Below are 24,471 nucleotides of genomic sequence, written 5' to 3'. Positions count from 1 at the left end.
CTAAAGACCTTTCAAGTAACGTTTAAAATAATTAAATTATCGCCATCTATGAACAGATTATAACGAACGTCGCGTTCAACCTTAAGATATTCATTATAACATGTTTAGCGTATCCAAATTATAATCTAATCATTTTATTTTTTAAATACATAAGTAGGTAATCGGTGAAAGCAAAAACCATTCTCATTCATTTTCTTATTTAATTTCAAATTCTTTAAGATAAAAAAATACTCTTGGAGTAATAATGAAATCGTGCTTCGAATATCGAACAATCAGAAGGATTTACTTTCAGAGAGTTTTTTTTCAAATTTGCGAGAACTGAACAAAAAACAAATTTTAATCAGGAATCCGCAAACTTCCGCAATGTTATAATGAAAGGCTTCCCCACAAAAAGTCTCACAAAAATCGTGGAAAGTTCTAGAAAATCCCGAAACCATCAAACGGTACATTTTAGGAAAGGCTCATCGAATAAAGTTCAGCACTGTCCGGTACGTGACGATTTCCGCTGGGTCAAAAAAGGCACCAAAAGTTCGAGCGCTTTCGCCACAAAGGGCGGAATATATAGAGGTAGGTAATGTCGGGCGGAAATACGAAGGGTAGGTAAGGGAAAAGGTTGTTTGGAGGATTATTAGATAACGAAAGAAGTAATTGGGCTCGAAAATATACGAGTTTTGGGGTGCACTCGAAATTTAATTGGACAAAAATTATGATAATTTTTACAAGTTTACAACCTATTTTATTAATGTAAGTACGCGGTGAAAAAATACGAATATTGAATACTGCTAATTTATTGAGATCTCCTCACTATTAGTAATCCGGTTAAAAACGGGATGGCAACCTTAACGAATAAGTTGATAGATTTTCTGATAAACTTTTATCTTTACACAAATAAGAGTGTATTATCACGATTTCGGAACACGTGTTCATAAAGATCCTAATACTTCCGCACTTCGTAATTGTTTATTATCAAGGCAAAAGTAGGTGCTTGAGTACGTCTTCAGATTTATTGGGAATTTATTTAAAGGTTATCAGATAATGGCCGGCAATCCCGTTTTTAACAGGATAACCAATAATTTAAACATATTTTGGATAAATTTAATTTAATACTCGTTTCTCTCCGTGTATTTTAAATGTGGGTATATAAATAATAATATTTGGATGACTTGCATAGCGCCGTTTTTGTACAAAATCGCCTCAAGGGCGCTGTACAAATTTATAAAAGACAACTGGGAAAAAATGGTAAGGATTACCAAAAAGAGATACAAAATAATGTATGCGGCCAAAAATTCCTCTGTTAAAATAAATTACGTAAATTGTAGGGTCTGCATTCTTCTATAATTAAATAAATCTCAAATTATTTATACTGTCGTCTTGCACAAAAAATGTTTTGAGAATGCCTACCATGGCTGGTTCTTGGTAGTATGTACGATGTAGGTTATAAATATATATATCGTTCATATATATATGCATCTCTCAAGCAATACGCAGAAAGCAATTATTAGCCTTTGGCATCTCCAGACGAGTTCAATTTAAACTTATGCCATGGATCATAGCATATAGCAAGAGGTATTGAGTCAATATTCAGAGTCAGTATTTTATTTTAATAAATGCACAACTCCAACAGCTCGGAGGACTGTGATGGCTGAAGCAGAGAATGGACGGTTACCTCGAGATGGTTTCATATTGTCTAGTCGAAAGTAATGTTTCAAAGACCCAATCATGTTTGAATACGTCTAAAGGGGGTCGAAATGACAATCTAGTCTCCTTTAATGGAATCAATCTTCCCAACATGCCTTCCATTGATATGCTTGGTAACTCTAAGTGACCAGCTCAGGCACGGTGGCTGCATCTAAGCCAAGTCAAGTTAGCTGTACGGGGCCCGCAGATATTTTAATAGCGCACAACTGCTGATCCAGTACAAATCGCAAGTACGCCCCACTGTTGAATTTGTCAGCCACCTCAGGTCTAGAGCACAAAATTACCTGAAAAAATTCTTTGACTCTGTGCAGAACCGGGCGGTCCGTTTGTTAGATTCTCCTATCTTAACAAGCCGATTGAAATCATTAGAGCATCAGGTAGGTATTCTGTCCTTGTTCTACCGGTGTTGCAATGGAATATGCTTCAAGGGACTACCGCATTTTATTACTTCGGCACCGGTGCATACTCGTAAAATACGCCGAACATGACATTGACATTTGTCACATGAGAACGGGTCATTTCTTCGACTCGTTTTTATAGCTCATGTAACATGGGTTTCTTGAACAACCCATGATCACTCGTTCCTCTCCTCATAAAAACTCTTCCTCATGGCCTCCATGGTCGAGGGGTAAGGCTCTCGACTAGTAAACTTGAGTTCGCGGGTTCAAATCCCGGTGTTTTATGTGATTAATTTGTGTTATTTCACAAATTACTCATTAAAAATAACATATAGTATATTTGCGGCAAGTTCCAGAGTGGAAGATACTCTTATTATCGCCACTAGAGACCACCATTCAGAATTGAAACTTTGCTTGATATGGATTTATCCGTGTTTTGTGACCAGATCCGAATCAGGTACTTCTTCACCTTCTTCTTCTCCAGATCCTTCCCCTCCCCACTTCATTTAGCCTCACTACACGCCCCAATCGGGGATTTCATAGTATCACTGACTCAAGGTGGTTAGAAGCAGTTGAAATTGGCTTCAGGAATGTGACCTGTTTTGTGGGATTCATACACAAAGGGTTTTTGCGTGTGAGATGAGTTTTTCTCATCTATAATGTCTTTAATATATTTCTTATCATATACCAGTCCCCAAGCTTTTTATATTCCGATTCAAATCCCCAACGACTTAGACGAAACATTAATTCGAATGGAAATAAGTTTATTTCGTATTCATAACGGTCCGTCCGCTGATCCGCCTCTCAACAATGGGAGCGACCTAACTCACGTGTCCTATCTCAGATATGAACGGTTAAAACCGTCGTATCGTCTACATGACGTAAGTGAGCTGATCCCTATTTGATAAAATACTCGAGAGTTTGATATGGTATAAAAATTATCCTTATCTATGAATAATCTGAAATCAACCCAAGCAAAATGTACCTTTTACTGAAATTGTTTGTCAACGCCATTGTGTTTTATTTACGCTTAGTTTCGATCAATTTTTAAATGTGCAGTAGTCGTTGTTATATACAACTTCATTATCATGCTACATTTTAACTACAGCTCAACTTTTCTTTTCTGGTGTAACGACAGGGAAAAAAATAAGATGACAATTCTCTAAAATAGTGCAATGAGAATAGTATTCAGACGAAATAGATTTTCAAAGGTAATTAAAATATCTTAGAGCAAAATTGGCCAGTAGTGAAACAGATTCTGACCTTGAACAGGATAACATGTTTCAAACGAAATGCTGTTCAACAAGAACATTTACACACATAACACAAGAACGTGCAATGTAATCAAACACCCAAAAAGGACAAGGCCAGTACCTACGCAAAACAGTTTATTCCACGAAGGGATGAAATCTTGTAATGCGCTGCCGAAAACCACAAAAACTCTACAAATTAATAAATTCAAATTGATTGCAAGAAACAACATTAAGCAAGACAAAATGAATTGATTTATAAGTAATAATTACTAAATTGTAAACTTTAAAATACAAACACCATTAGATTAAGCCATTAGTAGTCATAGTTGCTGTGCGTTTATGATGCGCAATTGAGCTTTAAGCCCCCGCCTACCCAATTTCTACCGATTTATAACAAGTTTCTCAATAACTCTTTAAGTTTATTTATCATTTACACAATAGTGTTCCAAAAAAAAAGAAAAAAAATTTAAGATATGCCGAATCGTTGATTATACGAAATTCCCTCGATAGAAAAAAATCGCAAAGTAAGCTCGGAAAATAATTGAAAACACATTTTGTTCTGTTATTTAATATTTCTCAGTTTATCTGTAAGTGCAACTAAAACATTTGTCGAGGGATTTTTCTCTATTTCAAACAAGTCGTGTTTTAATAAATATTTTCACCATTTTCGCTTAATTATTATCGTTTTTTTATATTAACGCGCTGCCTGTAACATTCGTATTTGCATATCTTCCTTTTAAACCATCTTTGACCGCTTACCACGGGGCTTTAAAAACAATTATGTGATAGTCGACACAAACTGATTTTATTAAAAAAGTATATTTTGCGTATTATGGTGTGAAGACAGGGGACCAGGACAAATCTTGGGCCCCGCATGGAGTTTGTTCAGGGTGTGCTGAAGGACTTAGAATGTTGTCAAAAGGTAAAGTGAAATCATGATTTGGAGAGAGCCTCAAAACCACAGCGATGACTGCTACTTTTTTTCGTGCAATGTGCAAGGGTATAGTACCAAAAATAAAAAACAAATTTGCTACCCAAACATGGATTCAGCACTCCGCCCAGTCCCTCACGGACCTAGCATTCCTACACCACAAGCACCCCAAAGCCTGGACGATTTGCCACCATCAGAAAGTGAATCAGAAGAAAGTTCTAGTGACGAGTTTCAAGTAGGCGACTCTAGTGGACCTCAACAATTTTCTCAAGCTGAATTAAATGACATGATCCGAGATTTGGGACTCCCAAAAAAATCTGCTGAATTACTAGGATCCACACTGCAAGAGAAGAATTTATTGACACCTGAAACTTCTTTTGCTTGGTATAGAAATAGAGAAAAACATTGTGAGCCTTATTTTTCTCAAGATGTTGAGCTAGTCTATTGTTCCGATATTAATGGTTTAATGTCCACGTTCAAAGTTCAACATATAGCTGAAAATTGGAGACTGTGTATTGATTCCTCGAAAAGAAATATAAAAGCTGTTTTACTTCACAACGAGAATAGGTACGTATCAATACACGTCGGTCACTCAGTGCATTTGAAGGAAACTTATGGTAATGTGGCATTGATCTTGGATAAGTTAAATTACAAGGAATTCGAGTGGACAGTGTGTGGGGATCTTAAAGTAATTTCTATGATACTTGGACAGCAAGGTGGTTACACGAAATTTCCCTGCTTTCTTTGTGAATGGGATAGTCGTGACAAAGCTAAACACTGTAACCAGAAAGTGTGGCCGAAAAGAACATTAATGGTCGGAGAGAAAAACGTGCACTTTGAATCTTTGGTTGATCCTAAAAAGGTTCTTCTACCACCGCTCCATATCAAACTTGGCATGATGAAGCAGTTTGTGAAAGCATTGCCAAAAGATGGCGAGACATTTAAATACCTTTTAAGCAAGTTTCCTGGTCTGTCTGAAGCAAAGCTGAAGGAGGGAGTTTTTGTTGGTCCTGACATTCGTAAGCTGATGAAAGATAACAACTTTGAAAATATGATGAACGTCGTGAGAGGTCAGCATGGAATTCTTTTAAAGATGTAGTTACGAAGTTTCTAGGGAATCAGAAGGACCCGGACTTTGAAAATATCTTAGAAAATATGTTGTTCAATTTTTAAAATCTGGCATGCTTAATGAGTTTAAAACTCCATTTTTTGAACTCCCGCTTGGATTACTTCCCGGAAAATCTTGGTGCAGTTAGTGAAGAGCAAGGTGAGAGGTTTCACCTAGATATCAAGGAAATGGAGAGAAGGTATCAAGGTCGATGGGATACAAATATGATGGGCGACTACTGCTGGATGCTGCATAGGGAAAATATAACGTCCCACAAACGAAAAAGCACAAAACGAAGCTTCCAAACTAAAAAAAGCAGATTTTATAAAGATGTATAATTGTATATAATGTAAATAAAATATATTATGACTTAAAATTAATTAAATTTATGATTTTTTTCTTTTAAACATTCCCTACAGAAGTAGTGTAAGGCGGGTTTTGCCTATATTTTAATTTCCACTTTGCGGAAAATCCTTACGTGATGGGTCAAAATGGATGGCATTCTCGAATTCAGCATACCGAAATACATATAATTCATCCATTACCATTTTAAAAAAATGTAAAAATGTCAATTTGCAGACCTGTGTTATCTAACCTTAATGCAATTTTACCTCTAGGGTAGAAAGCGAAGATGAACCATCAAATAATGAGTAATTTAGTTCTAATTTTTTTTTTAAAACCCCTTGCATCAAAACTGTCACCTCGTTATAGCGTAATAAGACAAGATCAACAACATCTGGCTTTTTAATATCAAAACTCTACACGTTCTCAAAATGTCTAGATTTAAATATGGAATATAGAATTCGTTTAAGCAAATTCTGTGAGAAGAGGAAACGAAATCAGCTTGATGATGAAAGAAATGGATAATACGTTGCAGTAGGACATCCAAGCAGCCGTTTAGTGACAAAGTTGTTCAAAGCGTAAGGTTCTCACCATGGCATCGCGGGTTCAATCCTCTTCTATAAGTCCTTCATCATTGCAAAAAAACATAGATTTGTTTGTAAAACAAAGACACATTTTAAGGTTACGTGTAACCTGACAGTATTTGAATTCCTCCCTATTTAATCAGTATAAAAGGAAAATGTTGCTTGTGCAATGATGGGAAGCTTAGTTAGCAGAATGAACCGGCAAGACACTTGGGTGGAAGCCAGACGCTTTGGACTGCTCTACCAAATTACTGATAGAATATGAACAGGATATCTGCCAATTGACCGGGTTGAATGCTTATTCTTTAGCCAACGTTTCGGACAGCATTACAGTGTCCGAAACGGATATATAAGGGTAGATGTGTAAATATCTTTACACCCTGATGATGGCTGAAAAAAAGGTAGCCCAACATGGCATAATACCCCAAAAACAAATCACTTTTAGCCTATTCTTTCAGTTTTAATAGGGTACTACTAAACACCTTACATTTTTTCTTCTAAACACTGAACCAAAATTACTGATATTATACATATTTTATTAGACTTTCAAAACATTTTTCTCAAAATTCCGTCGGAACCTTTGGCTTCATAGAGGTACACATTTTAAATCTTGTATAGTTAACTTCTAGATTTGAATATAAAGTGTAGGGTTTCCTCATTCTAAAACCATTCATTTCATATTTCTCAGCATTACAGTCCGGGAGATTCAACGATTTTCATGAGACCATATGAGCGGTTCCAAAAAGAAAACAAATTGACTATACGGATAATAGCTGTTTATTAAAAAAAACGAACAAATTAGCCTGAGGGGTTGAGTATTTAATTATTGCTCCATCACAACAACCTTTTTCAACCCGTACGTTTTCATCAAAAAGTTTATCTATCTACGTGAATAAATAATAAAAAAATTAACATGTTTGTATTTTTGAACTCATTTTGTTTGTTTTAAAAGTTGTAAATAACAAACATTTCGTTTACCCTAACTTCTCCAAGCGTCTATTATAATTGAAATAAAAACAACTAGATTGCACCTCGTACCATACCTAAATCACTTTTATGTTTCTTGATAATGTTGTAGTATGTAGTCCTTTCTTATCGTTATCTCATGCGATATCTTTACTAGAAGTCGTTACAGAAAGGATCTCCAGTCTCTTATAATTGTATCAATTAGACCTTCTAATTCAAATACCGATATTTCATTATTTATTATAATTGTTATAGTTAGTTTTAACAGTTAAAACAATTTTCAAAGTTTTTTTATTTTTAGAATCTCCCAAAATCACATACTGATTACTGATTCCGAGTAGACGTGACGTGTTACGTCACCAGTCTCAAAAAGCTTACTCTTTTTTTCAACCAGCGCTGTATTTTGTGGGAGTTGAGACGTTTTGATTGAAGAACACTAGGTAAAATATTTCTTTAATAATCTGATATTATTGTATTGAAACAAAGTGCAAAAATACACCCATGACCGCACCTGAAAAACCTGAATTACTACGAAAGAAAATACATTGTAGGCCATAGATATATTACTCACGTAGACTGGTTGTGATGTCAGAACGTGTTAGAAACAAAAGATTTAGTCGTAACAACCGAACAGTCTGTTTCAATGTGATGGTGTTTTATTCGTTCCTAAATTCGATTTATAAATGCTACGTATAATATTATGTAATAAAACTTATCTATTCAGAAACAGCGTTTATTGGTATATGTGAATATATTTTTAAGACATAATATTGTTCACTGGAATTCCTTGTTTACCTCTTTTAGTGGCTTTATTTTAAAGTTCCTGATTCCATCTACAAAAATAATATTTTATGTGTAGCATTTATTACTCAATGATATGTCGTATATTGTTACATTGTGCTTTTCTTGTAGTGCCTAAATCGGGGAGTTGCTCTTTATCATTCCGTTGTGTTGTGTTTATTTTCTGAGTTTTTGCCCCAAATGCTTGAAAGTAAGAGTTTAATTAAAAAGTTTTGATACGTTTTCCGGTCTCATAGCATTTTATATTATTTTGTATTCTCTGAAAGTACTTAATGCAAAAATAATTACGGTAGTTATACGGGCTAACGATTTTTTTACGCCGTTAATATAATTAAAAAAAAGTTATAAAAAATATCTTTATAAACCAGTGAGGTATCTTTAACTTAAGTAAAAAAAATTGTATTAACCGTTTTCTGACTGGTATAAAACGTTATTTTACTAAGCGAAACTGATAACTGATTTCGAGTTCAAGAATGTAATATATTATACCTCGCCTCGCCGCATCGTTTTTCGCGTCACATACAACAAATAAAAAACTCTTAGGGCGTGAGCACACAGAGAGCGGTCAGAGTTCTGCGTTCTAGTGACCGTTGACCGCTCAAGAGTTCCAACGCACACAAGCGGCGTTCAAATTCTCGCGTTCTAGTTTCGTTTGGGTCTTTGCATATGCAACATGTCACTAGAAAGTTCATCATCCGTGAAAATATATTGCTTTTGTGGAGCTTAACAGCTTCTAAAAAGAAAAGAAAGTATTGGGTGCTCTTAGAGCGTGAGCACACAGAGAGCGGTCAGGAGTTCCGAGTTCCGAGTTCCGCTTTCGGCGTTCATTAGAATGTACTGATACTATAACAACAACGCACACAGCGGGCAGTCAGACCGCGGCGGTCAAAACGGAACGCCGCGTTCTAAGAGTTCTTTTGCCGCCGAGGCAGAGAACGCCAGAACGCCGCGATGTTTGAGGTTACAAACACAGAAAAGTTAATTGAATTGGTTAGGGAAAGGAGTTTGTTATACAATTTAAGTGATGTAAATTATAAAAAACGCGAAAAAAAAGTCGAAGCTTGGTTTGAAATTGCTACTAGTAAATTTAAATTTTAAGTAAATTTTATTATTAGTAAATTTGCCTTGTTCTTCTCGCGTTGTGTTGATTGGGTGCACCCAATACTTTATTTTCTTTTTAGAAGCTGTTAAGCTCCACAAGAGTAATATATTTTCACGGATGATGAACTTTCTAGTGACATGTTGCATATGCAAAGACCCAAACGAAACTAGAACGCGAGAATTTGAACGCCGCTTGTGTGCGTTGGAACTCTTGAGCGGCCAACGGTCACTAGAACGCAGAACTCTGACCGCTCTCTGTGTGCTCACGCCCTTAAATCGTAACTCTTCGCCTTGTAAGTCTCTAAAACGGGGTTAATACATTTTGATCATATTCAATCTGACGTTTTATACTTATTACAATAAGAAAAGACATACCATTGATAGATCCATTGTAAGAAAAATATGCGTTACAACGGACCTCTCAGCGGCAGGAAAACACTAACAACAAAAATATATAAGTATTTAAATTAATAAATAATTTGAAAATATTTCATCGCCTAGAATTTGAAAGCCCTTCACGCTAATCGAGGCAACCAAAATCTTATGAAACGTATTTACTCAAAACATGGACATAGTTTAAAAAAATATTTATGTCACTGCAACAAAGATACATGGTAGATTTTTTGCGATTTATAATACCTCCAGATTGAATCTGAGAATTTTTAATAAATTTTAATGAATTTGGTCGCTAATGTGGAGGGCTGTTTATATTATTTTTTAAAAAGGCACTCACCAAAAGAAATCAGTCCACTATTCAGCATGCTCAGCTTGATCGTGTTGGGGATGGACACCAAACTCGTTGCGCCACTGATGTTCTTCTTCTTCTTCGGCTTCTCGAGATCTGCATACCTGGTAGTGCTGCGGGAGCGATGTTTCCTTTGACTGGTCGCCACAGAGGATGCACCGAAGGGCGAACGCGTTCCGCCACTACCCACCCCTGTGGTGCCCGTACGCGTGGACATTACGACACTGAAGTACTAGTTTCGAATTGAAAAAGATACCGAGTTTGATTATAAGTAATGAAATTATAAAGAGTTCTAATTTTGAATAACACTCAATAAAGGATTGGATTTAAGTTATTAAACTATTATCTGTTCTAATTTTGAATAACACTGAACATCTGGTTGGATTTTAAGTTATGAAACTTCTGAGTTCCAATTTTGAATATCTCGAATACCAGGTTGGATTAAAAGTACCTATCGAAATAATAAAGTGTTCCAATTTTAAATAACGCTCAATTCGGGGTTGGATTTAAAATTATTTGCGAGTTCCAATTTTGAATAACGCTCAATACCGGCTTAGATTTTAAGTTACAAAGCCTCTCAGGGTTTAAATTTCGAAAAACATAAATGTACTACCGGGTTTTGGTTTTATGTATTAACTATAACCGCATGGGTTATACAAATAACACTCAATATCGTTTTTTTCAAGTTATAGAATAGAATGACTATTGCATTATAATTTATATAGTATACTAAAGTAAATGGATTATTATTGAGTAACACATTTAACGTTTATTTTTAGGGACACCGATTAAACGTTATATTTATTTGTTTTGGTTAATTTATTGTTTTGGACACTTATATATTTTAAAAACACTTTTAGGTAACACTATCTACTTATGAACACTACCTTAGAACTATTATTTATTCGCTTAATTATGTGGTTTCTGGAAAAAAAGAAAAAACACTCTTAACAAAACATTAAAAAATAATTGGAATATGAAATCTATTGTCACAATTATTTTATCAGTAAATCGGTTCAACCGGTAATAAATCATTTTAAATTGGGAAGGGGTAGAATAGAATGATATTAAAAAAATCGTCTAAACGTGGCTAAAACCACAGTTTGAAAATGGTCTTGAAAGCCGAAACAGCTGTATTAATAACAAAAACCTATAACTATAACTATACTTAATTAATTGTACTATCAAAGTTGATTTTAATTAAATTTAAAAAATAATATTGTGTTTAGTACATCCGTTATCATCATGAAATAACAGCGAGACTAATAAAAAAAATCACTTCAAGACATCTAAATGGTGTTTTTGTTACACGCTGATGAAGACTGTAAAAAAATGGTACAAAAATTCTGTGTTTATCTTATAAACCTTCTATGAAGTGTTTTTTTTCAGGGTTAATATTATTTTTATTCAAATTGTAAGGTTTTCACATACACGGTCGTTAATCAATAGAACATAAAATATTTTTTTAATAAAGGTGTAAATCTTGAACGCAGTTGTAGTTATATAGGGTGTATCGGCACTAACCCGACAAACTTTAACCAGCTATTCCTTAGCACATTTGGAGTAAAAAATGTTATGAGCACTTTGCTGTCCGGTAGCATTTTTTTTTCAATTAAAAACAAAAAAATTTAAAATTTCCACACTACATCACTGTCATTGGCATTGCGTTTCGTGTTCAACAGCTGTTATAAGCAAGTATGTCAAAAAGCGTCTTCGCTCTTTCGCACACACTAAATAATAATAGTTAAAAATGAGACGAATGGTGCCGTGCCATTTCGTTGTGATTGTAGAAGTACGCCAATATAGGTACACACGTTGTAACGGACGTAGTTGACCACATTATTTAATTTCATAAAAAATTGTTTTACTTTTATAAAATGTGCCTACCCCACGCCACTGGCAAAATCACCACTCCCCGCCACTGGCCATTTTGTCCAATTTTCGGCCCAGGATTTTTTTTTTTTTTGATTTTATGGATTCTTTCGTAATCCTCTAACTAGCTAGGGCTTATAACAATACCCTTCATGTTTCTAGCTGACTAGTACTGCGGCTCATTTGGCCTTATTACTATTACCATCTGATGGTTGTATTTACTTGACTGATTTTATATTACATTAATGAGTTTAAATTGAAAACTTTGTCTACGAACGGCATCGATACCGCGTCGCCGGCTTACCTGCCGCGTGGATCAATGTCCAGCATTTTTTCCATGTAAAAATTACTAGGAAAAATCAATTTTTAAATGTTACAAATGTATGTATTTTACTTGTTCATCCCCTCGGCGGTAGTCAAATAAACACTATTTTCGATATACTACCGCTGAGGAGATATTAAAAAAGCTGTTTTTCACCCATATGTATAACCATTTTTCGAACAATATTTTTACCTTTTTTGCGTGTACAAAAATCCAGGAACCTCGTAGCATAGTGAATCTTATCTCTTTCTGAGCGCTATGTTACGGGGGACCTCGGAAAAATACTAACTTAACATGTTTTACAAATTTGATCGCTTTGAGATCATTTTTACACATTTATTTACAAACATTTCTTATTTTTTGTCGTATCTTGACAAACAAAAAATCTAGTTGTCAAGATACACATTCCTATAACTACTATGCATTTAAACTATGTAATTGTCATTCATGTAAGCGTTCAAAATCTTTTCTAACTCGCAAATTTAAGCGACCACTATCACCAGTACTGCCGACAAAATGAATATGCAACATTTTGTCGGAGGCTATAAACTCATTGTTGGCGCGGGTATAACCCCCCACCACTTTTGGGCTCCTAGCCCAATGTCGGGCGCGAGTCAGGCTAATTAAATATAAGCAGCCACATAATAAAAAATAAATCAGTTCATCTTTACCACCGAAACCAAGCGTTTTATTTATCTACAAGTGACTCCTGCCCAACATCTGCCTCACCACGCCAAGTCTTCTGCTCCAAGATCTTCTGGTGTTACCTCTTCAAGACCAGCCGGCCCTCCTCTGGAAAACCGCCAACACCAGAAGCGAGCAGAGACGACAGCACACCCAGTGCCCAACATTCACCAAGCCTGGGTGCGGGAGGCAGATTTCATCATCAAATATACTACTATCATCATCATCGGCCGTAAAGGAGCATTCTCATCGGTTGAAGACACGGTTTGGACCCGGCGCCTAAATCTACAGTCTTGTGCGGACTCCCGTCCAGTACACACGTGCATTATTCAACGGAATTCGAATAAAATATTTGCCAGATGGGTTTTCAAACTTTGACAACGGATAAAACAGTGGTGAGATGTGGTGAAAATATGAATAGTAAATTTTTTATTAAAAAAAAACGTTACCGGACAGCAAAGTGCACATAAGATTTTTTACTCTAAATATGCTAAGGAATAGCTGGTTAAAGTTTGTCAGGTACGTGCCGATACACCCTGTCTGTTTTTATTCTTATATCTCCGGACTTTGCCCGAGATATACATAAACCTTCTTCAATAGTGTTTTCTGGCATATATTCTAATGACAGTAATATTTGATTTTATGAACTCCATGGCTCACGATGGAAATGATGTGTTGCGACCTGAAAATAATTGACCTACAAAATCAGAAATTTGTATTTATCACGTCAGAGCTCGAGAGTTTTAGTAAGACAAACAAATATATTTTCTTCTTCAACATTAAGTTAGGTTGTACAAAAAATACCAGGTTCTGTCAATTTTAAAAGGTTTTTATAAACGACACAACTCGCAAAGAGAAAACTTTGAAAATTTTACTATTAAGGTAATTACTAAAATCGAATTTCACACTTATATATTCAAAATGGTGGAAAACATAAAATCATTATTTTACCATCACATAGAAATAAAGCTCAACAGACTTTCGTAGTTCTTCATGTAAATTCAGCTAATAGAATTCCTGGTGGGTGAATTAATTAACATACCTTACTAACAGCTGGGAGTCAATTAAGTTAACTAATCAAAGTACAGAGATAACAATAACAACCCACAGATCCGCATTTCATTTCACAACCCCTAATTGTAATATTCATATATTAAGTAATTTGATTTACTATTAGATGTACACATGTTATCAAGTAAAAAATCTATGTGTCAAAAACGTGCGGTAAAAAACAGTGACTAACCTAAGTTTCAGTAAATCTAGTTTCGTTGCTCACAGGCAAATAGGCTGCATGACACTGTTTCGATACACAACATAAATTGGATTCAACTAAGTACTAAAATTGTAGCTTTACCATACATTTATAGGATTCAATCCATACAAAGGAAACTAACCCGTATAATTGCTTATCGTGAAGGTTTATCTGGTCAATTTGGAACATATAATGACCGAATTTCGCACTATAAACTACACTCACTGACGGTCAGGCGTAACTTTTTGACGTACTGCTTCTACACAAAATTATACATGCATCAGTTGATACACCAAACATTTATCCCAAACTAACAACAATATACCACCAAGAAAATCAACAAGGAGGATGAAAGACATTTTCTATATTAAAGCCTACCACACAAATACAGAATATTTCTACCGTGTACCGCGAAAATTAAGAAATTATAACATTATACATGGCTCTAATAATAAAATAGACATTTTTAATGACCAATTTAAGCACTTCAAAAAAACGTATTACCTTTAATCATATTAAGCTGATATTGGTAATGAAACCCTTTATTTAAAGAGAAGCAATATTGTATCTACCTAATCAGTGTCTCACCAGTACAGGTGTGACAATAACAAATCGTTTATGAACATATTTGTATTTACCTTTTACCCATTCCTATGTGTCATTTACTTCTGAATATTAAGCTTATTCGTTTTGTTACTATTTTTGTTATTATCATTTTGTTATTATTATGTATTTAAACATCCATGTTTGTAATTTTTTGGGCATCATGCCTGTTTTATGTACTTAAATAAAAATAAATAATAAATTAAAAATACCACTGTAGACACACTTAAAACCTTAGAATTTGGGGCATTTAACCCGCTACTTAAACAATAACAAACATCCAAACTTCTTAAGTTGTGGACTTTTATTTAATTAATCCTATCGATTGTCAAGGCGATTGGGGCTAATTGAATAAAAAAACATTCCACTTATGTCCCTGGGAAGCCCGAAAAAGCTTAGAAAAGCCCGGGAAAGCCTTCAATGGGCCTCGATTTAGCCAATAAATATCCCGGGATAAATGGATTATCGGCGATTTGGTGGTCAGGCGATTCGCGGATGATGGAAATTAAGAAGTTGGGACAAGCTACAAACATTTCCTCCAAAGTCTGATCAATTAGTAACTTCAATCAACCATAAGAAAATTGCTATTGAAATGTTTGCTAAGGGTTATTTTATTTTATTTATTATTTAACGGTTAGTTTGAATACCGCAAGTATTTTATTTTTTAAGTGAAACCTCGTGAGAGTTACAGCTCCTCCCAACCGCCTGGAGCTATTGAGACTATGTCAATCCGATTTAGTGTAGGTTGTGATGCTGGAGGTGGTGGGAAGGGGAAGGAAATTGGGAAGAAAAAGGTGAGATCTGGTAAAGACATTTCAAGCAACGTTTTAATAATAGAATGGTCTTACACCAAGGTGATGCTGAGAGTATCTTTCTCTTAAAAAAGTGCCAAAAATCTACTCTATATTATATTAAACGAGTAAATTGTGAATTAACACAAATTAATTAGCAATACTTTCTAGCAGGAGAACAATTATTATGTTCTAACACTTTTTTTAACATTGCTGAATAACTTAGTAGACTAGCCTTCAATAAATTTCCGTGCCCCTGTTAGATCTTCTCATAGAACTCATAGACATGGACTCCACTATGTTTTCCAATTCGAAAACCACAGTTCGAACTATTCATAATATAACTCATCACCGACGCATCTTCACCGTACTGCCACATACACAGACCTTTTCGACACATTAAAAACCTTTCCGTCCTGCATCGAAGCAAAATAAAATTAGTTCTGAATGCACATGGAGGTCTAGCACGGAGATAAAGTCCTAGGTCAATATGATATTGTCTAAATCCGTCATCTATGGTCAGTTAAATATTTGCGAGCACGGTCAGAATATGATTCCGACAGTAGTTAGATAAAAGCCGCTATTTTTAGCGCGGCCTCCGAGATGTCGAATAAGCTGTTAATATGCAAAACTTTTTGTATAATGTCGTTCGATAGGCAAAATAACTTGCTTATTATTAAATGGAAGTGAACTAAAAGCTCTTAGAATTGAAAGAAATCATATACTCGATCCATAGACTTAATGAATTCATCTAATACGAGATCAATTGATTCCGTTCCAATTTGAAGAAACAAACGTTGTTAGTCATACATAAAGACCTCATGGACTAATTAATACGGTGACCGGGTATGTCATCAAAACGACCTACAAAAAGTGTAATAGAGATTGATTTAGAGTCATGAAAAGTGATGAAACAAAAACTAGGTAACTATTTAACCTAGTTTATGTTTCATCACTTTTCATGACTCTAAATCACTTTTTAAGGGTGTGTTTAGTTGTCATTTTGAAAAAATATCATGGAATCAATCAATTCACCTTTTAGTATCAAAAATTATATGCGGACTGCCAACGTGTATTGAAGTTATTACTTCAAATAGACATCATCAATTTAGTAGTATTTTTAACTTTTAGGTAGCCGTCTGATGTTTAGGAATGTCAATTCTTAGAAAGATGCGCAGGTGTTGCCAGCATATGTCAATTTACATTATCAATATCGGTCTGGGTATCAACAGCGCGATCAGTATGAAATCATCAGTAGTTACGCCTATCGATCCTATTTTACTTTACTAGACCCCTGATATGTATTTCTAAAATCTAATGTATTTTTGTAATACTCGTACCTACTCCTATTTTTATCATATTGTTGTCGTCATGTATTATTATAAAAATTAATGTTTGGGTTATTATGCCGTATGGCGTATCCTCCTTCTTTAACTAACGTTTCGGAAATCGTTACAGTGTCGATCGTCAGGGCAGATGTGTAAATTGTAGTGAATATAGATCCCGTGTTACAAGCGTTAATACTCTCAAAGCGGTTATATCGATAAAATTAATGTGGTTTCAAAAAAAGAAAAAATATATTAAATGTGGCAAAAGACGAAACAATAATGAATAAAGAACAAATAATATACTTGATAACATAAGTAGGTGTGTAATAGAACAATATTTGACAAGTCGTATGTATGCGTGTAACACAGAAACTTATCTTTTAATAGTTTTGTATTTGAGTGTGAGGGGGTTTATTGGGAACTTTGTGGTGTTTGGGAACTTTGAGAGCTCAATCGTAGGGTGAAGCACACCCAGAAATATATGATCATCAGAAACCCATAAGCTCTTTGTTGCGAGCCTTGAAGCCATCAGATCTCTTCGCAGGGATTGACAACATTACAGAAGAGTAAGTTGATAACATTTATTGTATACAATGTCATGTATTTTATTAATAAATTATAAACGACCTGTCAGTTAAGTGAGAGTAAAGTTGATGAGTTTTGTTAAAAAAAATGATATAATGTCATGGCAATAAGGCATTAACCTGGCTGAAAAGGGATGAAAGTAAGTAAGAATGTAAGTAAAAAAGCGTTAAACTTACGCTATATTCAATCTTCAAGTACTTTGTAAAAACATGTATTTTGTCAAGGAAGGTAAGAAAAGTTCATGTTTAAGTTCATTTCTTTGCATACAAAGCATTTTTGCATTAAAACAATAATATTTTTTTAATCAAAACAATATTATTTTAGTATTGTGTTTTATTTATATTATTTCATACCACTATATTATTTTTAATAACGCCAACGGGTTTAAGAACAACCGTTAATTTTTTTGGAAAATTATGATTATTTGAAACAATATAATATCGAAATTGGAAAACTTATCAAATACATTTTTGAAATTAAATAATATTTTATTTTTTTATTTAATTGGAGAAAAATATAATACAAACAAATCTAAACGAAATATGAAACAGAATAAGACATAGAAAATAAAAAGGTAACGGGTCAGCGAGGAAACGAACCCAGGATCTCGATCTTACCGAGACAACGTAAGAAAAAAAAAATAATAAAAAAGAACATTTATATGTTGTCCCGGGAAGACAAGTTCGATTCCCAGGCGAGATCGTTTTTTTTTCTGTGTCTTGTTCTGTTTCATGTTTCTTCAAGATTTGTTAGCGTTATCTTCTTGTTCAATGATATATTACATTGATGGATATAACCTTCAAAATTTAAAGAAAATAATTTCCATAAATAACTGAGTTTTATTTTAAATTATCAATATAAAACAACCTTTGGTTTTAGTTTTCCTGAATCGGTTAAGATATAAGAAAGCATTAAAAGACCTCCAACATTAAATTTTAATTTCTCATTTATCTGCTTTCACACTCTGTTAGGGCATACAGCCGATTGTTATCTTCAATAATTTACTCCTACGATCCCGTCCTATAACCTTGTTACAAGGAGACTGGAAGTACCTTCAGTACCACTTCTGCTGCGCCTCTGATAACAGGTTGTTAGGTTACAAATACGCCGTGGAGTTTTTTCGTGCTTGCGTAGAGGGAACATTGAGGATACCAAGACCAAAGGTACCACTTTCGTTATTCTGGTGGCATCCTCTCATAGTTACAATCCGTTCCCCTTTCTATATTTTATAAACAAGAAATTGGCGGCCGGAAATATTCCGGTATATTCCAAGAGCTATCGAAACACACTTCGGCCTAGAAATTTCTAGCGTAGTAATTGTTTTTCCTTCTCAAACTGTTGTCAACCTCTGTGATACAGTTTATTTCTTTAACAATACAGTTGCTGTTGGGTGTGTGACGGTGGAGTATATAGTAGCCATCAGCACTTCGTACAAACATATACCATTCAATGTCCATGAAATATATATTATTTTCCACCAATATCCTATTTCTACAGCTTCTTCCCGCCGAACTTTCCTCGAACGAATTTTCTTTGCAAACTTCTTATGTTATTATTGAATTTCACCCCAGAGAAATCTCACGTACGAAAATTATTCGTAATGGTTCTCGTAGCGTTATGCTTACAAATAATCCAATTGTGATGCTAACTAAGAGGGAAACATAAATATCCAATACAATCCAAAATGGGAATATATACGAGTTTTTGTACCTACAGTGTCATTTCGGTAATAATAAATTTAGACTGTAAATGCCTTCGAGTAAGAAGATAATCCAAAAGCCTTTATTTTGAAACTAGCATACAAAATCTATACAGGGTGTTAAGGGATGTACTTGGCCTACTTAAACCAGTGACTCCTGACATCATTTTTAGTAAAAAATGTCAAAAAAGTTAAAGTAAGTCAAGTACATCCCTTAAAATTCTGTACAAATATGAATGTTTCTTTTTTTGTCCCCTATAGACAAAAACTAATGGACCGATTTTGCTGAAAGTTTCGAAGATTTTTCTCAGTGTTAAGAGTGGTTTTAATGGTAAAAGAAGTCAGGGACGTCCCGGGATTACTTACCGCATTATCTCTGCACTGTAATGAGTCAAAATACAAATTGCGAAGCGCATATGATACCGCTTTTGTTTAAAGAACAGAACTTATCAGTAAATTTAAATGATTCATCACTTCAAGGGAAATAAGTATCTAGAAAATGATGTCTTTTATTAGTGTATTTCATGCTTCAATTGCACTAAGTTTATGAATATCAAGAACAGTTCATACAAGTATCAGCACTTAATTCAAGGATCTTGAACGTGTAGTAGGTACACCATTAAATCTTTTTAGCATTCTCCCTTCCTCCTTGAGATAAAATCTCAATAGCCCATTTCGCGGACGCCCATCAAACTGTTTAAAAAAGTAGCTCCCGTTGAAGGAAAAAGTCTAATCTGAAAAGCAAATACCCTTCAAGAGCGTTGGGGCAATCGACGTGATAAGTATTTAATGAAAAGAGCGTACTTAAATACGATCGATTTACGTTAAATTAAACGTCGTTCACCGGAGTAAGGTTGTGTGAAAGATGTTCCCTGTTGATATCAAATTATTTTTTAACATTGATATTGAACTAAAGGCTCTCCAGCTTAGAGGATTTTGTAATGCTGGGAAGGGAAAAATACGGGAAAAGGATTGGTTCGGAAGCACCTGGCTATTCAGATGGAGTTACCAAACACAGTAGATTCCCTTGTAACATATAAAACAATGAATATAATAGTAAAGCCAAATTTAATACTTTAAAATTGTAATGGTTAATAAATAATTAAGGTACAAAAATATAAATGATCATAAAAACCAAAAGTAAATAAAAAATATACTTTCATTTAACGAAATATCCTTTTTTTAATTATAAAAGGAACTCTATTATTATTTAATTTAATTTAAATCTCAAGGGTGGTCTAAACACTCGAAGATGATTCCTAAGAGTTTATTTACAAAATGTCAACATAATATTATATTTAAGTTAGTCGAATAATTCATGAATTTATAGAACGCCAGTTTGTTAATACATAACAAAAAAATAATCATTTAAATACGTTAAATGTAAACCCAAATTTATCATAAAGAAAACCAAATAATAAGATTGCTGCTTTACGAGTCGAAATACGTTGCGTCGCATAGTGGGTTGAAAATCGCCTTTCATAGACATAGAGACTTGAATTTTCAAGGGTATTTTTTTGGCTAGAAATGGATTCTGCTGATCATTACTATGCTATAAAATGTCGTACAAAGCAATTGCGTGTACAAATGAAGGAGTTATAAATTTTTTAAGAAAAATTTGTATGGCGCTGACATTAAAAATGAGGCTATCTCTGGAATCATAAGGTTGGCCGTTCTATCCTTGCACACAGATAATACTACTATTTATTTGTATTTTTTTGACATACTTCATATTGTGGCGCAAGGTGCGATTTTTTTTTTTAAATCCTCAAAGTTGAAAAAAACCCTTTTTAATGTTGATGATTCATTTTAATGCTAAAATGCATTAAAATGAATCATCAACAAAAAAAAGATTTTTTTTCAACATTAGGATTTAAAAAAAAAAAATCGCACCTTGCGCCACAATATGAAGTATGTCAAAAAAATACAAATAAATAGTAGTATTATCTGTGTGTAAGGATAGAACGGCCAACTTTATGATTCCAGAGATAGCCTCGTTTTTAATGTCAGCGCCATACAAATTTTTCTTAAAAAAATTATAACTCCTTCATTTGTACACGCAATTGCTTCGTACAACATTTTATAGCATAGTAATGATCAGCAGAATCCATTTCTAGCCAAAAAAATACCCTTGAAAATTCAAGTTTCTATGTCTATGAAAGGCGATTTTCAGCCCACTGTGCGTCGCCATTATTCGCCATGGTCGCCTCGTGTCCGCAGCGTGCTCCGTGTTGCTCTACTGGATTTGAATTGATCAGCGATTAGCGTGCCAATTGCACCTGTCCATCTCGTTGAGTTGGTACACATCGATACAATTGCCTCGATCTACAATATTAGTAACGGAAGTTGGGGGTTATTGTTTTAAAACGTCCTAAATCTAACCTACCTAACTTTCTTGAAGGATTTTTGAGAATATCGCACAAGTGACTCTTATATTCGTTGATGTGAAGCTGGAGGGGTTATGTGGGGAAGAAGGTGTGAAAAGGAAAGGTTAAGAAGTAGGTTCTTGGCTATTCGGAAATGGTCAACAATACTGGTCACTAAACATGGATAACGCCATTCCAATAATGAACGTTTTTTCTTAATTCTTTTGAACGAGGTGCAGATAAATATGCAATATGGTATTTTTATTTTTAGAAAAAACATCGTAATTTATTTTATTAGTTGGGCACAAAAACAGCTGTTTTGTCTTCAAAGAGGCATTGTAAAACTATGGTGAAACCACTGATAGACGATATATAAACAGTGTCCGGAAACTCGTAGCACAAACGGGAAACTAGTGGTACAAGAGGGAAACTGGCGAATCTACATTGCATTTGGAGCCGATTCCGTGGTTTAACTTTTTATGACTTGAGCTTTCTTTGCGAACTCAATTTGCTCGACATCGAATCCGAACATGGAATTTTTACACGGTTAATATCAGCTGTTTATTTTATTTATTTATTTATTTTCTTCAGAAATTTCTTTCAGAATGCGTCGAGAGTAGGTACACCCTGCCCAAAAGCTTCTTGCTTATTCAGTGTTTGGAGACAAAGAGCTTAGCGCTCTGATTGATTTAAAAATATCACGTTTCAAGTCGATTAGATCACTCGATACGACGCGCAACGCGCGACTGTAAAGTCAATTCTCTTTAGGATCATATTATGCTTCGGTTTACTCGTGCGAAGTGAATGAGTTTTGTAGGAAAAGTTGGCAGACAGCGTGGAATGTCTTAGACACTTAGACGGAACTACCGCCGAACGTGCGTCAGATGGTGCGCGTGTGTTTATAATACGAATTAGTTATGTGGACGGAATCATGAAGTTTCTTATCATCTAGAAGCAGACATGTTCCACACTCTTTCCTCTTCTGTATCCGCTACTCCTGGTAATAAATAATCCGAACTCTGTGGTTAGTTTTTGTCTCAAGACCCAGAGAATTGGGATTCGAAAATGTAAGGAATATATCCAGATACACTGGACACGGATAATAACGAGAAATAACTATTTTAGTAAATAACAGAATAGAACACTTGCCGTTTATTACACGTTCGTTCAACGTTGGTGTGGTAAATCCGGCATCCACCCTGGTTTAAGACCGTTATAACCAAACAACCGCCATGGTAATAAATCAATTTTAAACTGTTCTGACCCTATGTGCCGAGAAATATTTACACCACGTTTTTTAGTAAGGTCGTTAGACATTAAATCCTTCCGACCACTCCGACATTTAAAAGACTCTTTCGCATTCCAAAAACTATCAACACTAGATGATAGAAGAGATATATCCGACCAAAAATTCTTATCCAAAATCACCCACAACGCCGTTGACAACGACCTTCTGGAAAACGTTAGTTTTTATTATCCTCTAAGAAACACACGACCAAACAAACTATTCAACATCCCATACTCAAAAACTACACCCAACATTAATTATACAAAATATTATAATATTTTTCAAAACTTCGATATTTTATATTTTTCCTCAGGTCAATTTCAATCAGAAAAAAATAAATAAAATTGTTATTTACGAACCCTCTACCCTATATCAACCCTCTACCCTCTATCAACCCTCTACCCCCTATCAACCTTTTACCCTCTAACAACGGGTGTAAAATATCCAAGTTATTTTCTCAACTTTTTTTTTGTTTTAACTTAATGTTTTTACTTTTTCATTATGTTTTTTTTTCTGAATGTAATAATAATTTTATGCGAAAACTTTACTGGTTCATGCAACAATGTAATATGTAAAAATTTAAATACAATATTTAGAAGTGTTTTAAACTAAAAAAAGGCGAATAATTTGACATATTTTCTTCACGCTCCACGTTTTGACATAATAATATTAATATAATTATATTAGACTAGTTGTTTTAATATTTTTTTATTAAACCCGAACCTAAGAATCTATTTTAGGTACTTAGGTTCAAAGTTTGTGTTAAATAAGAAAAGAAAAAAACTAACCTTAAAAACTTCACCTCAATACAATTAAACATTCAATTTTAATTTTACCGAAATAACTAATGCAAAGCTTTTTTTCAGTTTCTGGTGACTGAAATAGTCATTCCTCATGGTTATTAAACTGATTCATTGTATTTTCTAAACAATTTGAGTATATTAAGCGTGTCCAGTGTATATTAATATTTACCAAATGGGTTTTTACCTCATTTAAATCTCTTATCCAAAACTATTTCATAGAATATTTAGTCAACCATGTGTGGATGACATATTCCCTTTGCCTCCAAGAGGGCAGAAAAGTATATACATGCGTTATGCGGTAAAATATATATAGATGCGACTACCGCAGAAGAGTCCCAACTACTCCCAACCGTTGGTAGACCGTGAGACTATGGTATCCCCAATCGGTGTATGTTACGAGGCTGAAGCTAGTGGGGATGGAAAGGGGAGAGAAAAGTGTGGGAGTACCTGGCTATTCATATCTGGTCATTCATATCAAAGCCATTTCGAGCAACGTTCAATTCTGAATGGTGGTCTTACACCAGAGCGATATCGAGAGCATCTTGCACTACGGAACTTGTAGCAAATATATTATTTTATGTGAGTAAATTGTGGAATAACTCAAATTATATCAAATAAAATTGGCTTGCGCACGCTACCTTCGGTTTTCTCGTCGAGAGCCGCATCCCTTGACCACGGAGGATATTTTGATTACGCTAGCCTTCAGTTTTGCACCATTCATTTTAGTTACTCTAAGATTGGTTGACACCTGAACGGCACCATAAAGTACTTCGAGTTTCAGATTTTAATCACTATTACATAATTTACTGCGACAGTTTTTTTTTACATGACAGTACATAAAATATCGCTTGTTTGACTTATTTTCGCTTTTACTAATCAAAACAGATCTCTAGATTATAATGTGCACATAATACGAGAAACTCAGTATCGTCAACGCATCAGAGCACAATT

At 34.5% G+C, this 24,471-nt stretch overlaps 1 protein-coding gene across 1 annotated transcript in view; it reads right to left on the bottom strand.

Annotated features, from left to right (window-relative positions):
- Ptp36E (protein tyrosine phosphatase 36E) overlaps nt 1–24,471 on the bottom strand; it is a 625,696-nt gene that overhangs the window by 588,002 nt on the left and 13,223 nt on the right. The window contains exon 2 of the mRNA XM_089638731.1: nt 9,916–10,851. Coding sequence (XP_089494857.1) covers nt 9,916–10,144 — 229 coding nt within the window. The 5' untranslated portion in view covers nt 10,145–10,851. The remainder of the gene's footprint in view (nt 1–9,915; nt 10,852–24,471) is intronic.

This window comes from Hesperophylax consimilis, chromosome 13 (genome assembly GCF_061612785.1).
Source record: "Hesperophylax consimilis isolate HC1 chromosome 13, BYU_Hcon_1.0, whole genome shotgun sequence".
NCBI lineage: Eukaryota > Metazoa > Arthropoda > Insecta > Trichoptera > Limnephilidae > Hesperophylax > Hesperophylax consimilis.
The sequence above is the reverse complement of the archived record's forward strand: the minus strand, read 5'-3'. Positions and strand labels throughout refer to the sequence as shown.